At 34.1% G+C, this 15,693-nt stretch overlaps 2 protein-coding genes across 2 annotated transcripts; both read left to right on the top strand.

Moving 5' to 3' along the window:
• The first annotated feature begins 3,844 nt into the window (after positions 1 to 3,844).
• LOC120196788 (U-box domain-containing protein 5-like) lies at positions 3,845 to 7,497 on the top strand. Its single transcript, XM_039198504.1, has 6 exons — positions 3,845 to 3,945; positions 4,453 to 4,638; positions 4,841 to 4,948; positions 5,126 to 6,297; positions 6,612 to 7,395; positions 7,464 to 7,497. Exons 1-5 carry the CDS (start codon positions 3,889 to 3,891, stop codon positions 7,366 to 7,368), a joined length of 2,280 nt encoding a protein of 759 aa, XP_039054435.1. The 5' UTR covers positions 3,845 to 3,888; the 3' UTR covers positions 7,369 to 7,395; positions 7,464 to 7,497.
• Positions 7,498 to 9,170: 1,673 nt separating this feature from the next.
• LOC120196789 (putative glucose-6-phosphate 1-epimerase) lies at positions 9,171 to 12,479 on the top strand. Its single transcript, XM_039198505.1, has 10 exons — positions 9,171 to 9,329; positions 9,425 to 9,538; positions 9,718 to 9,831; positions 10,090 to 10,141; positions 10,539 to 10,676; positions 10,872 to 10,970; positions 11,266 to 11,363; positions 11,758 to 11,865; positions 11,948 to 12,029; positions 12,206 to 12,479. The coding sequence occupies exons 1-10, from the start codon at positions 9,262 to 9,264 to the stop codon at positions 12,269 to 12,271; spliced, it is 939 nt and encodes a 312-aa protein (XP_039054436.1). The 5' UTR covers positions 9,171 to 9,261; the 3' UTR covers positions 12,272 to 12,479.
• Positions 12,480 to 15,693: the final 3,214 nt, after the last annotated feature.

Here is a 15,693-nt window from a genome sequence, read left to right as displayed (position 1 = left end):
TCCATGTAGCTTTCCATAAATACGAGCCCCACGGAAACAGGTTCCACGCATTTAGGTCTTCTACCAATTTGATTAGATCATTTGGAATAGGTTGTCTGGCCTCTCTGCCTAAAAAGCCGGCATGCAAAAGAATTAGAAGGCATACTCGGACAACGTCGACGTCATCCATCCGAGTAAAACCATCTTTATTATTCAAAAATCTTGTCAGGTCTTCTACGTGTAGACTCGGCCTCTCCAGCTCAGGGAAAACCCGGGATAGCCATGATGGGCGGGTAATGTGTCTAGTGTACCGACCTAAATCATCGTGTCCGAAGCGTAGACCGGTGATTAAGCAAAACTCCTCCCGCCCAAAACACGTATACGCCGGTGGAAAATCAAACCATATCTCTTCATCACGACGTTGTATAGTCTCTGGTAGATCTCTAGTCATGGTTTGAAGAAACAGGTGTGTCAACATCGCATCTCCACCGGGATGTTGTACTTTCAGCCATGGCCCGAAGCATGTATCCTCAAACATTTTTCTTTGTGCAGGTGAAAGCTTCGACGCAATTGTTTTGGCCAGGCTGACTTTATTTCTCAAGGTCAATTGAGCCGAATAAAAGTTCTACAAAAACAATAAACATACTAAATTAGATATACCAAAAACTACACTGTGAAGATATACCAAAAACAATAATAAACATAAATAGTAGTAGTTTATTCTTCAAACTTAAATATGCAACACTGTGAATTTCGTATTTGTCTTTGTTTTTTGGTTGAAGTAATGCAATTCATTCAAGTTTCAATTTGCAGAAGAAGAATAGTTTCTGAAAATGAAAATCGCAACACGAAAATGACTATCGCAACGAGAGAATCGCAACGCGAAACTAAAATCGCGTTGCGATTTGCATTTCGCGTTGCGATTCTTGGTTGATTTAATAAGCAATCTAAGTGAAATGGTTAATCTATTATTGAAATTACCAGTAAACCTATCATCAATTTCAATATGAAAAACCTAATAATAATGCAAAAATTTCAAAAAGAAAATAATTAAAAAAACTAACCCTCGTTGGTTGATTTGGTTGATTTTCCATTTCTGATTGTGAGGGTGGCTCTGAGAGATTTAGATAGACGGATTTCGCCGGAGATGGGGACGGATTTCGTCGGAGATGGGTGAGAGAGTGAGAGATGGAGATGGGACTGAGTTGTGATTTTAGGTTTTAGGTTATGAGTTGCGATTACGGGATATACTGTGGACAGTTTAGTGTTCCAATATATTTATATTCATGTTTGGAATTTAAAAATAAAATACTTGGCCAGGATACTAATGGCGCTTTGAAAATCGCATTGCGATTATGTATTATCGCATTGCGAAAGTCAGTATCGCGTTGCGAAAGTAAGTATCTCGTTGCGATTTTTTATTATCGCATTGCGATAGTCAGTATCGCATTGCGATAGTCAGTATCGCATTGCGATTTTCCCAATTCGCGTTGCGATTTAATTATTCGCATTGCGAATTTCCCAATTCGCGTTGCGATTTACTTATTCGCATTGCGAATTGGGAAAATCGTAACGATACTGTAGACCATCGCAACGCGATTTTCAACTATCGCATTGCGAAAATGCAACGCGAATTTGCGATAATGGAGATCGCGTTGCGAATTAGCGATCGCATTGCGATTTTGTTGGTCATTTTGGCAAATCCGGAAAAAGTTGGTTAAAATCGTATATTATATGGGATTTTTGGTCACTGAGGTTATTTTCTCTATAAAATAATACAAACATATTTAATTGTTCGACTAATTAATAGATCCCTATATTTATAACTCTTTAAAAATAAGAGAAGAATACACCAACAATCGATTGATTTAATAGAATGAGACACTAAATCTATTAAGCAATGATATATGTTGAAAAGCTCTATCTTGACTCTATAATATTCAATCCGAATTAATTAATTAATCGATCGAAATAATACATCTCCCTTATGCCGGCTTGGGCTTCCAAGTGGTTATGATAAATCACATCAAAATTGCCCTTTTTTTCAAATATCCGTTGCTTTTAATTTGATAATCCAACCAATAAAAATAAAATAAAGAAAATAAGGTTATCTTTATAATTATTAATTTATTATTGTAATAGTGTAAGAATTATAAAAAACGTGGGGTAGACAGATGATTATTCCTTCGATTAAAATAAAAAGGGTAAATTATATAAATAGTCTCTAAACTTTTAAGGTACTTATATTTTAGTCACTAAACTTTTAAAACTTATTTCAAAATCATTAATTTTTTTATTTTTTATATAATATATCAAATCCGAACATTATTATGTATGTTAACTAATATTATAAGTATGTTATTATAATATTTGTTAATGTATATTATAATTAACATACTATTATTATTATTTTACTATTTTTTCATTTTTTAGTTTTATAATATATAATAGAAATAATGTTTATAAAATAGATATTTTAAACGGTGTCAAAATATATATTTTATCATGTATATTATGATTAATATATTTTTTAAAAATAATTTAATTTCAACTATAATGTAATTTAAGTATTACCTTTATTATAACAACAATCTCTTTAATTGTCTTAATGTCATTAATTTATCTCAAGAATCCCAAATTTAATACTTATTTTATTGAAGTCGTACATATTCTCCTTCATCTTATTAAAAGTATCAATTTATAATAACATATGGACAAACGCTCTAAAAGTTGCAGTTTAGCTGAAAAAACAAAAAAGAATCTATTTATTTTCTTATGCTTATATTATAAATAAGTACCTAAAGTATATATTCTTTCTCATCTAAGTATCTAAATTATTTTTTAATCAAAATAAGCACTTAAACTTATTTTTTGATCAAAATAGGTACCTAAATTATTTAATTTTTTCATCTGAGTTCTAAAAATTTGACATGTAACATTGATTAAAGAATACTTTAGGTATTCAGATGAAAATATTGAATACATTAGGTAGTTATTTAGACTAAAAAAATACTTTAAGTACCTATTTTGACCAAAAAGATAAGTTTAGGTATTTATTTTGACAAAAAAATACTTTAGGCACTTATTTGAGATATAACCCATTTTCTTATTCACAATAACTTGCATTGTCCCGGTCAACCGTCAGCCAACTTTTAACATTCCTGATACAAAGGTTCCTTGTATTTTTCTTGGTTGCCTTTTGTCTTGAAGGGGCTCTAAAGCTCAAGTTGCATGTCTTTCTTTTGTTGGGTTATTGCAAAACTTTTCGTTTCTGGAATTGTCTTCCCTTTCAAGATACCCTTTTTTTTATACAATTTATTACCATTGGCTCTGAAGATGGTTTTCTGAGAGTTAGGATTCCAGCCAGAATAAGAGACTGGTTCCCCCCCCCCCCAAACTATTGTTTCCTTTTCACCTTGGAGCTGCTAAAGTTTGATCCTTGAGTCATACTTTGGAGTTGAAAAAATTAGCTTTTTTTTTAGATGGTTCCGACTGTTGTGCAAGTGAAAGTTCCTGTTTTTCTGGTGGCTACAATGATACTTTTTCTGAAGTGTTTACTTATTTAAGTGGCCAAGTATATGGTTGTGGACCTTGTGGTTATTTTGCTCAATAAAGTACCTTTCTGGCTGGTGGTTAAAAAAACCCATTTCTTCATCATTGCTCCTGTCTCCATATCACTAGGTGAGTTTTCTCTTTCCCCTATCCCCCTGATATGTTCGCCTTTTCCCTTGTTTATCACCATTAACTTAAAAAATTAAGCTTTTTTTTTAAATCTCACTTCCTAATAAAATAAATATTATGTACAGAGAAAACATTTTCATCTCTTACAGCCTAATAGATCTCTGGTATGTTTGAGAACTATATCATTGTGATAAACCTGCAGTGGTTTTCAGTTTCTTTAACACTTGAATGGGGGTTGCTGCCGCTCAAGTAGTGGAGAATCCATGCTATCCTAATTCCTTTAAGGTACAAACAATTTCTGGGTTTATGTAATTATGTAATTATATTTGATCCACCGTCCAAGTATTTCTAAAGTATAGGTTGATGGAAATTAGAGAATAAATCTATACAATTCATCTGTTCCTGAGGAAGATTACATGTTTTCCTGATACATTCAAATTTTCTCCAGTTTTTGCTTATTCATAGAGGATCATATCATCGCACTCATGTTTTCTTTAAGCTGTTTTTGAGTATGCTTTACACATAGCACTGCTGACACTTTTTATGATGCCATTGCAATTTAATAGTTGAGCTCAACTAGAAAGCTTTAAAAAGTATGGGAAAATCTTTTGCTTTGTCTTTGTTCAAGAAAGAAGCATGGATTTCTTTAGTTACTTGTATCCATAAGAGGAAAGATAAATGACCTAGTCTGCCGGTGTTATTCGACGAAGTTCAAATTTGAGCAGATTTCTTTTCCATTTTGGATATTTAAAAGATTATGATTTTCTCATAAATTATTGTCGATGATTGTAGGTGCACCATGTGATGTGCACAGAACTTAGTAAGTTGGTTGATAGAATTATAAAGATATTTCCAAAAATTGAAGCTGCTCGACCTAGATGCTCCTCAGGAATTAAGGCCCTATGCTCACTCAACAGTGCAATTGACAAAGCAAAGTTACTTCTTCAATACAGCAGCGAATCCAGTAAACTCTATCTGGTGTGTTTTTTCTCTTGAGTCGTATATTTTTGTTGTTATTGCCGTCTTGTTTATGGAGGGCAATACCTGTGAAATTTTTTATTAAAACAAATGATTGTGAGTTTATGACCTGGCCATTACAAGGCCGGTTGCTGGTGCTTGTGATCTTAAATAGATAAGTCCTATTACTTTTTGGTTGATAATTCTCTGCAATTACTTTCAGGCAATAACGACACATGCCATAGTTTCAAGATGTCACAAATCGAGAAACTTGTTGGAACAAGGTTTATGCCAAATTCAGAGTATGGTTCCCGTTATGCTTGCTGTTGAGGTTTGTCAAATTACATGTCTTGTTAATCTTTTAATCACCCTGCTTTAGTAGTGAAGCTGTTTTTTCTTCATGTGTTGCAAGTTGCAAACCTTATAGTCAAATCAATTATATTTTAATTTTAGATAACTTTTCTTCATGATGTCATTTCTTCACATTGGTACTGAAATGTTATTGTAGATCACTCAAATTGTTGATGATCTTCAAGCTGCAAAATTTATCCCTGATGAATTTGAAAAAGAGGCCGGGAAGGTTGTAAGAGAATTGCTCCAGAGGGGAGCTACAGCATCAGATTCAATGGAGCACGCCGAAATTAGAGCTTTTCAAACAGCAGCGTCACAACTTCATCTTACATCTTTAATAGCCATCTTAATAGAGAAAAGATCTATTAAGAAGTTGCTGGAAAAAGTTGGTGACTCCGACCAACAAAAGAAAAAGATCTTAAGATATCTTTTGTATCTGTTGAGGAAGTATGCGAATCAGATTATTGAAGAGCAAACAGACTACACAACTGATCGGAATGAAGGAGCATTTGCAAGTAATGACCCCAGTACTGATTCTATGCACGTTCACACTTTTAACGTGGAATCTTGCATGGAGCATAAGCAGTATGACGCTCAAGCTGATAAGTTAAGCACTGCTACTCTTCCCGAGGAGTTTAAATGCCCCATATCTTCAAGATTGATATATGATCCCGTTATCATTGCTTCTGGACAAACATTTGAAAGGATTTGGATCCGGAAGTGGTTCGATGATGGTAACGATATGTGCCCAAAAACGGGGATGAAACTAGAGAATCTGTCACTAACTCAAAATGCTACCATGAAGGATATGATATCAAAATGGTGCATGAAGTATGGAATCACCATTCAGGACCCAAGCATGCAACCTGATGTGCTTCACTTGTTGGAAACTTCTTCCACTTCCGTAGCTAGTTTTGGCAGTTATATAAATGATTTGCGCTTTCCATTGGACATCAGCAATATATCACTTGGATCTTTAGATTCTAGTTATACTTCGGATGGATCGCGGAACAAGAATGGAGATGGCTTAAGTTTGGCACCAGATCAGAACTGTGATTATCTTTGCCGATATCGTACTCCCAGCAACACAAGTAAGATGGATTTGGAGTCTCTATCCAGCCTTGCAGAGCTTGATTGGGAATCACAATATAAGATTGTTGAAGATTTGAAAAATCATTTGGAATCTGACGATCTAGCTTGTTTTTCTATGTCATCCGAGAATTTCATTGAGCCTCTAATTAAATTTTTGAGCACTGGTCATGATTTACATGATATAATAGCATCGAAAGGTGGATTTCAGTTGTTATCAACATTTCTTAACAAATACAGGTAATGTGTTTTCTCGAGTTCTGTAATAGCTTCGATATCATGTTTTATGATGCGAAATGCAACTAGTTTTCTGTTTTTTTCCCCTTTTTTATTATGAGAATGTGCTTGTTGTTTTGGTATTATCTAATTTCCTTGTCGTGACGTTGCCGTGGAAGACATAACTGTCGATTTGTCCTACGCTTCACCAAGGTTGGATGTCTATCATAGAACTGCATGTATTTTCGATCATTTAAACATTATTTGTTAGTGTCTGTTATCCTTTATTTGATTAGAGAGGCTAATTTTTTTTCCATTGGTTTGTGAGTTTCTTGCAGGAGTGGCATAAGATACCTAAATGAAGATGTGTATAGTCTGTTGTCAATTTTCCTCGACTCTGAAGTAACTGATGAGGTTTTCGACATCATGGAAGTATTATCTTGCCAAAGCAGTTGTAGATCTAAGATTGCTGCATCTGGTGCCGTTGTTTCCATTTTAAATATTCTTGACTCAAAGAATATAGTTTTCAGAGAAAGAGCCATTAAAATTTTGTGCAATTTGTCATCGAGCACCGATGTTTGTTCCATGGTGCGTTTGGACTGCATCTCGAAATTTGTTTCATTCTTGCAAGGCACCACCCTCGCAGGGCACTGTCTATTGGTATTGAGAAATTTGTGCCGTAACGAAGAGGCTAGGGCTTCTATTGCTCAAACTTCTGGATGCATTGGTTTTTTAGTCATATTACTCGAGACTAGCAGTCACGAGGATCAAGAGCATGTGTTGGATATCCTCCTTTCGTTGTGCTCACAATGTGCCGAGTATTGTCGCTTAGTAATGGATGAGAGTGATATATTCACTGCCCTTTTTGATGTATCTGTTAACGGGAGTGAAAAGGGGAAAGCAAGTGCATTGGAATTGCTACGACTCCTTAGAGTTACCAACTACGATGACAAGCAACAAGAATGCTTTCAATCCGACAATGTCATATCCGAAGATGCTAACCAGTATGCCAAAGGCAAGAAGTCTCGCAAGACATTGTTTGGAGTGAAACTTCCAACATTCACAAAATCCATTCCGACAAAAAAGAAGAAATGAAACCTTCTTTTTGCTCTGGATTGACATTGGGGTCGACAAATATTCTGCCCGGTAGTGTTCTTTCCCTTCGTCTAGTAGGGGTTTGATTACTCGCACGTGGCGACAATATCATCATACGGTAACTAAATGCAGTTGGTTAATGAATTTGTCTGACCCCAACATTGAGTTACGTGATTTAGATTCTTAGATTGATCATATGTATGATCAATCTGCCATCATTTTCAAAATTGTATGAACTGTAGCCTTTTAAGAGTTGGAGATTTTTGTTTTTCTTCGTACCGTTTTCCATGATCTTAGGCAGTTTCATATGTTAATAACCCTTCACACGTTTTTGCCTCGAAACCTTACTAGATGCACGAGTTGCAAGCCAATTATACTTAACAAAACGTCTAACACGATGTTTTAATTCTTCGGGTAGTTGGTGATAGCTCATCCATTCAACATAGATTTAATTACGGTTATGGTCGTGTTTCTTGTTTCATTGTGTTTATCGCGATTACAACAATAGCGGGTGTTATTGCAGTCACTACGGGTATTGTGATTGTGAAATAGCGGTTTCGGACGGCACATTTACCGTTGTGTAACGACCACTATTCCGATAATGGATCACTATTAAAATTTCTGCTCCTCAATGTCCCTCCACTTAAATTTCCATTTTATCACGATTATAGCAATAGTGGGTGCTATTGCAGTCACTACGGGTATTGTGATTATGAAATAGCGGTTTGGAATGGCACCTTTACCACTACATAACGACCACTATTCCGATAATGGACAATTATTTAAATCTCTGCTCCTCAATGTCCCTCCACTTAAATTTTCATTTTATTGTGATTATAACAATAGCGAGTGCTATTGCAGTCACTACAGGTATTGTGATTGTGAAATAGCGATTTTAAACGGTTTTTTTATCACTATATAACGATCACTATTCCGCAATATCCCTCCACTTATATTTTCATTCCTCTAATCTCACTGTGAAGGATTGCAAATAGTCTATAACAGAGCATCACTTTCTCAAATTGTCCCCTTTTGAAATTAGGGTTAATAAATTGAAATCCTCTTTAAAATTGATTTTTTATTATTTCAGTTAAATGTCAATTAGTCTTGGTCCGACATGGCCAAATGGTGCCATGTAAGCCAAGTAAACGTGCCACACCAATATTCTGTGACTGGTATAATGTTGGTTAATGGTTGAATGATCAATTTATAATAAAATTGATTTGTATAAAATCAATTTGTTATAAAATGATAATATTAATGATCATTTTGTAAATTTTTAGAATTTTAGTAAGGAAAACAAAAACTTACTCTAAAGATAATATTAATGCTCCTATTCTAAAGTGTGATTTACCTAAACTTTTTTTTTTGGAGCATTTTGGCTCTTAACATTTCACTTTGAGATAAAAAGCTCCTTCTATAGATGAAAATTATTAGTTAGCACATGATTAATGCTCCAAAATAGGAGCATTTTTTAATCTAAAATAAAACGTTGGAGGCTAAAATGCCCAAAAAAATAAGAGACAGTGATTATTCTGTCAAATGTTAGAATCTTTTTACTCTAAAATGAAATGTTAAACGTCAAAATGCACCAAAAAAAATAGAATTGGGGGAAAATGATAATTTTAGTAAACATTAGGGGCTAATTTATGCCTTTTAGATAATATGTCCGTGTCAACGAATATAAAAATAAATATAAGGGAAGAATATGCGAATTTTAACGAAAATGGCATAACCACAAAAAACGACCAATTAACAAAAACCAAAAGGCAAAAGCTTTCAAAGCCCTTTAGGTGTCACCAATCGTTGGTTTTAACGAGCAACTTGTTTTCTTTTTATATCAATTTCACTTTCGCATTTGGCACTCACCTTTCTGCTTAATAATCGAAGAAAATGGCGATGGTTTCGTTGAAATTCTCTGTCCCTTCCTTAAACTTTTCTAATCTACGCCCCACCAAGCGGTTTGTTTCCGTTTTCTCTCATGTTTCCAAAGGAAACACTCTAGTACTAGAGTACTTGTAAAATTTTCAATCCATCGGTTCATATTCTTCTGCAGATATCCAGGCATGGCTTTTGCAGCCACAAATCAGGCTGCTGCTGCTTTGGGGGTCAAAGTAACACAAGGGGAAGGCAATTTACCGAAGCTTGTGCTCACTTCTGATCACGGCAGGTAAATGTTCATAATCTTTAAATTTTGAAGAAATGATACATTTTTTTCAAGATTTTTGTTTTCTGGGTCTTTCCAAATTTATTGGTGAGGGGTTTTTTTTCATTGACTCGGGTATGAAAGAAATAGTTTGATTTGTTCGACGAATTGAATGTTGTTGGTTTTTGTTTACGGTGTCTTAGTGAAGCTGAGATTTATCTATTTGGTGGTTGCATTACATCTTGGAAAGTCCCAAGTGGACGAGACCTTCTATTTGTGCGGCCTGATGCTGTATTTGACAAAAAGAAGCCAATCAGGTTGATTTCCCATCCCTGTGTACTTTGGTCTTAGCTATTGTGATTTGAAAAATATGCCTTGAAAAGTTAGATGAAGCTAATGTTTGGTAAAGCTTGCTTCAATTAAGCTGATTAAAGATGTAGATTATGGTTGTATCTTTTGTCTGGAAATTGATCTTAAACCACTTTCTGCATTACCAAACATACAAACATGATAATAGCAATGGTAGATTTTAATGTTTCAAGATACTGACTGTATTTTTTATTTTGTTTTGATAGTGGAGGTATTCCACATTGTTTCCCACAGTTTGGACCTGGGCCAATGCAACAGGTATGCTCTTCTAATTTTTGTTCAAAATTCTAAAATGTACTATTTGCTTCCATTTACCTCTAGTAACTTTCATTAATTTTGCTGCATTTCATATTTAGTTCCTTTTGTTTCTCATGAGCCATTTAAGATCGTCTCATAGTGCAAATTATTGAGGCCTGGTTAATATCCTTCTTGAGAATTGATACTAGGATCTTAAGGTTAGTATAAATATTGCCATGAAGTCAATGGGAGTGGTTCTATCCACTCTATCATCTTTAGTTTCTGCCTGCAAAAGACCGTCCAACTTAAAAGAAGAATGGAATAAATAAAACTAATTTTATTTTTATTTTGATGATTATATTTATTTTTATATCTTCTAGTTTTGTCTTAATTGTGCAATTGTTTATGTAATTCACAGCATGGATTTGCAAGGAATATAGATTGGTCCCTTGTGGAGTCTGAAAATGTGGAAGGCAACCCTACTGTAACTCTTGAGCTAAAAGACGGTCCTTACAGCCGAGCCATGTGGGATTTCGGTTTTCAGGCTAGATATAAGGTCAGTTATTGATTATTTACCGGTATGGGCGGGGCAATGATATTATGCTCATGACTATGGTAATTTCTTTGCTGATTTATGTGTTAATTTAATGGTACCAAACTAGTCCTAAGTAGAAATGTTGTTTAATCTAGCAATTGTAGTATTTGTTCTCTAATTAAATAAATTGGTAGTTCATTTTTTTTGTTTCTTCAGGTTATTCTAAATACGAAGAGCATTTCCACTGATCTAACAGTTACAAACACAGACAACAAGCCATTTACTTTCAGCGCTGCCTTGCATTCATATTTTCGTGTAAGTGCCTATAATTCTGTGGTTAATAGATGCAATTCCTCTAGCATGTTCAAATTGACCTTTTCTTTGTATAGGAATGGAGATTTATTTTCGGTGATAATGATAGAAAAAAATAACTTAATGTGCCAGAAAAGAAAAGAAAGAAGAAAGGAACTTTGAAATACTTGCAAGGGAAAATGCATACAATATACGCATATATACATGTATATTATGTCTTATGTATTATAATCGAGTTGCTTGGCCTTTGAACTTGAAGAATCTGGTTGAACGTTGATGCTAAGAAATTTTGATGCAGGCATCTATAACAGGGGTATCCGTGAAAGGTTTGAAAGGTTGCAAAACTCTGAATAAAGATCCGGATCCTAAGAATCCAATTGAGGGCAGGGAGGAAAGGTCAGTGCATTGTTCATAGAACGTATTGGAGGAGGCTAACTTGAGTACACATATTTGAACTATAAATGTTATAGAGAGTGCTTATTAAGATCTCTGGAGGATCATCCTGTTCTTTAATAATGACTAGGTTTGGAAATGAAAAAAAAAGTTATTCCATTGATTTACTCTAGATCTGGATATTACTTTTCTAATGTTGAAGGATTAATATTGTTACTCAAACCGTTTAATGCCAACTGAAAATCATACGTAGGACCAAATAGATTGTAGCTTGTAGGTGTTCTTAGCTATAATATCATTTCATCTTCTTTATATGTCTACAATTTTAGCCAGCTTATGTGAGATACTTGTGTGAATAATTTTGCTGCAGTTTCTAACTGTTATATTAACAACTCAGGGATGCTGTCACTTTTCCTGGATTTGTAGATTGCATTTACCTTGATGCTCCTAATGAAGTGCACCTTGATAATGGCTTAGGTGATGTAATATCCATCAAGAATACAAAGTACGCAAGTTCGAGTCTCGTATCTCTCTTTTTATTTGATTCGAGTGAAAATTTTCCTCATCCTTTTGCTTTGACCTCGCAGTTGGTCGGATGCTGTTTTGTGGAACCCGAATCTGCAGATGGAAGCATGTTACAAAGATTTTGTTTGTGTTGAAAATGCAAAGGTACTTGGATACTTCCTCCAATGGTAACTTGATAAACTTAGTGGATGCCGGGTTATATTCATGATGCAACTTTTCTTTGTTTGAAATATCCATGTCTGACATATATTCGGACATGGGTGTGGGGATATGACATTCCGAACTGATAGCTTTTATGTTTTGAAAATATGGTCACTCAGATTGGGACTGTCCAGCTAGAGCCCGGACAATCTTGGATAGCTAAACAACATCTCAGCATTGGCTGAACTACTCAAGTATAGATTGTACAGTTTCCAGAGTTCATGGAATAAGTGCAGTCCCCTTCTTTTGTTTTTTCGGTGGCAAAAGATTTTGGTTTCTGTTTAGAAAAAGCTTACCAGCTTCATGCTGAAGTTTCTGTATTAATAAATGAGTTGATATTGTGCCCTTCGTTGGATTGAAAGGTGCTTTGTAATCATTTGAATAAAGCTTTAATGTCAAATACTCGAGCTATTTAGATAAAGGTTTAAGAGTTGGATAGTATTTCCGTTTTGATTCGTTTTTTAAGTATGGAGATATTATATTCTAATCAGGATTCAAACCCACACATGGGATGACATGAGCATCATTAACCATTCAATAAATTAATAGATCTTACTTTTTTTTTTAAGTTGAGCTGGGTAGCTCATTTGGACACTCGGTATTGAGTGTAATTAGATTGTTATATAATTTTAGGTGAAACATAAATGGTCCCTTCGATTATAGGGTGTTGTTTTATTAAGTCTCTGACTATTACAAGTTAAAAAATGATTCTCCAACTATAAGGTATTGTTTTATTGAGTCGCTTGACTATTAAAAGTTACAAAACGGTCACCCAACTATTCATATGTTACAAAATCATTATTTTTTGTTAAAAGATTGATGGTCGTTTGAGTTGGACGTAAACCTACTGATTGTGAATGATAAATATGATCTCAGAACTGCTTGAATTGTATAATCGTTTTAGATTTTAGGATTAGATTTTATCATATTCCAGTCAACATGTTAACCTTCAACTTAGAAATTTTTAATGGAAAATGATGGATTTAAAACATATAAATAGTCGAATGACCATTTTGTAACTTTTAATAATCATGAGACTAACAAAGTAATGTCCTATAATTGGAAGACCATTTAATCTTAGTAATTTTTATTACAATGCGATACCATCTTATTTCTTTCAAAAGCACGACCCACTGAACATGTGTTTGTTCTATGTGTTTTTATTCTATGCGACACATCTAATTAATTAGATTAAGAGCTACAATTTTATTGGTTGATAGGAAAAGTGTACCTCCGAAAATATTATCAACAACCTAACATTTTAAGTTGCGCAAATGTTTAAAAATTAATACTTTAGATGATGCTCAACCGAAAATGTTAAGTATTTTTTAATATTTTTGGTTACACTTTTCTTTAACCTTAAATTAAACTATTGTTCCTTAGACATTCACAGCTAACGATTTTTTTAAGATTTTAAATAAAGAAAATAACTTCAGTGATCGAAAATGCCTTATAATATACGATTTTAACCAATTTTTTTTTGATTTGAGAAAATGACCAACAAATTCGCAACACGAACTCCAATTTCGCAACCCAGTTTTAAATTTGCAACGCAAATATGTAAATCGCAACAAAGAAGTCAAATTCGCAACGCGTTTGCCAAATTCGTAACACTGAATTTCAAATTCACAATTGAATTTCAAATTCACATCTGAATTTCAAATTCGCAACTGAATTTCAAATTCGCAACTGAATTTCAAATTCGCAACACGAATTTAATTTCGCAACAAGTTTTAGTTTCGCAACACAAATCTTTTGGGTATATAACTACACAGCAGCGACAACTCATAACCTAAATCCCTAAATCGCAACTCATTCCATCTACATCTATCACTCTCTCCGGCGACATCCGTTCCTATATCCAACGATATCCTTCCCCATCTCTATTTTTTTTTACATAATTTTATTTTTATATAATTTTTCAATGATTTCTCTCCCAAATTATCAACTATCAACTTAATAAATGTATGTTTTTCTCTAAGTTAGTGATGATATGTAGTTTATAGCTCGTTTGTTTAGTAAATTAATTTACAATTTGTATAATGAAATCATCTAATGTTGATCATGTTTGGATAGATTTGTGTTTTGGAGGGTCATAGGAGAATGTTCATGGTGTTTTACAATATGTGCCTTTACCCATGAATCTTAAACTAAAACTGTCATTAAAAAAGTTAACTTATGAAACTCTAATGTTACGTGTTGCAAAGAAATTGAATTTAGAGCCTCTAAGTGGATTTAGGCTATCTTATCAGAGAAAAGTTAAAGTTTATTTGTTAACCGACAATGAAGATGTTGAACGATTCATTGCTTACATTAGTGTTTCGCAAGAAGATGATGTTACATTGTATGTTGTTGAACCTAGAAGTAGTGAAGTTGGGTCAGTAGTGGGTAGTAATCAACTAAGTTCTTCAACCCCAGTTTATGGTACTCACAATGTACAATGTTGTTATTAACCTCAAAATTTAATGGTTCCACCACAATTTCATCACCAAGAAAATTTTATTTCACCACATTTCCAATACCAAACACAATCTCAAAACCCACAACCTTTTCCTAATCCAAATCTCAATCAACTTTCAGCACCAAATTTCGGTTTTCGTATTGACCAGTTAGACGATTATGAGCCAACAGAAAAAATTGTGAGTACTAGTCAGTATTCGAAATTTGATCTTGGTCAATACCCGAACTTTGATCTTGGTCAATACTTGGATTTTGATGATGTTTCAGAAGAAGAAACAGACCCTGCGTGTAATGATTTTGATATTGGTCAATACCCAAATTTTGATGATGAAACAGCCGCTGCCGAGGAAGATGTTGTTGATGATAATAAGTAGGAAGTTACGACTGTGAATGAACATGTTGAACATCCATTCTGTAATTCATATAACCTTGAAGAAGAAAAAGAAGAAGAAGAAGTCCCCGAAGAAAAGAAAAAGAAGAAAATGCCACGGGAGTATAACTGGAATATGCCAGAATTACTTCAGATACCGGAAGAAGAGTTGGTAAAGATAGCAGTTGATTGTTACACAAAAGTTATTTGTATTAAGAAAGATGATTGTTTTGATACAAAGGAAGACTTGAAGATAGCTTTGTATATGAAATGTGTGGAAGATGTCTATCAACTAAAAGTTAACAAATCAAGCAAAGATCGTATCGAAACAAAGTGTATGATTGACAAAAACTGTACGTGGCGTATGATTGCAAAGAGGATAAAAGATTGCGAAATGTTTCAAGTTAGGACTTTTATTGATAAACATACATGTTCAAGAACCCAAGTTTTTCCTCACTATAGACAGGCAAACAAAAAGGTGTTGGGTGGTTTTCTGGCTGAGTTAATGTTTTTGAATGACAGAGTATATCGGGGACATGAAATTATGACTGACATGAATGCTCGGTTCAAGATTAGTATCTCATATTCTCAAGCTTGGAGAGCCAAATGTTATGCCTTGGAATTGTTGAGGGTGTCTCCACAAGCATTATTTGCCTAACTGCCGGCTTATTGTCACAATTTAAAGCTAAAAAATCATGGGTCAGTAACTCATATCAAAATAAATAGAGATGGACGCTTTGAGTTGCTTTTTATCGCTACTGGTGCTGCGGTTAGTAA

Source organism: Hibiscus syriacus, unplaced genomic scaffold (genome assembly GCF_006381635.1).
Source record: "Hibiscus syriacus cultivar Baekdansim isolate YM2019G1 unplaced genomic scaffold, ASM638163v2 tig00117034_pilon, whole genome shotgun sequence".
Classification (NCBI taxonomy): Eukaryota; Viridiplantae; Streptophyta; class Magnoliopsida; order Malvales; family Malvaceae; genus Hibiscus; species Hibiscus syriacus.
This window is presented reverse-complemented; position numbering and strand designations above follow the sequence as displayed.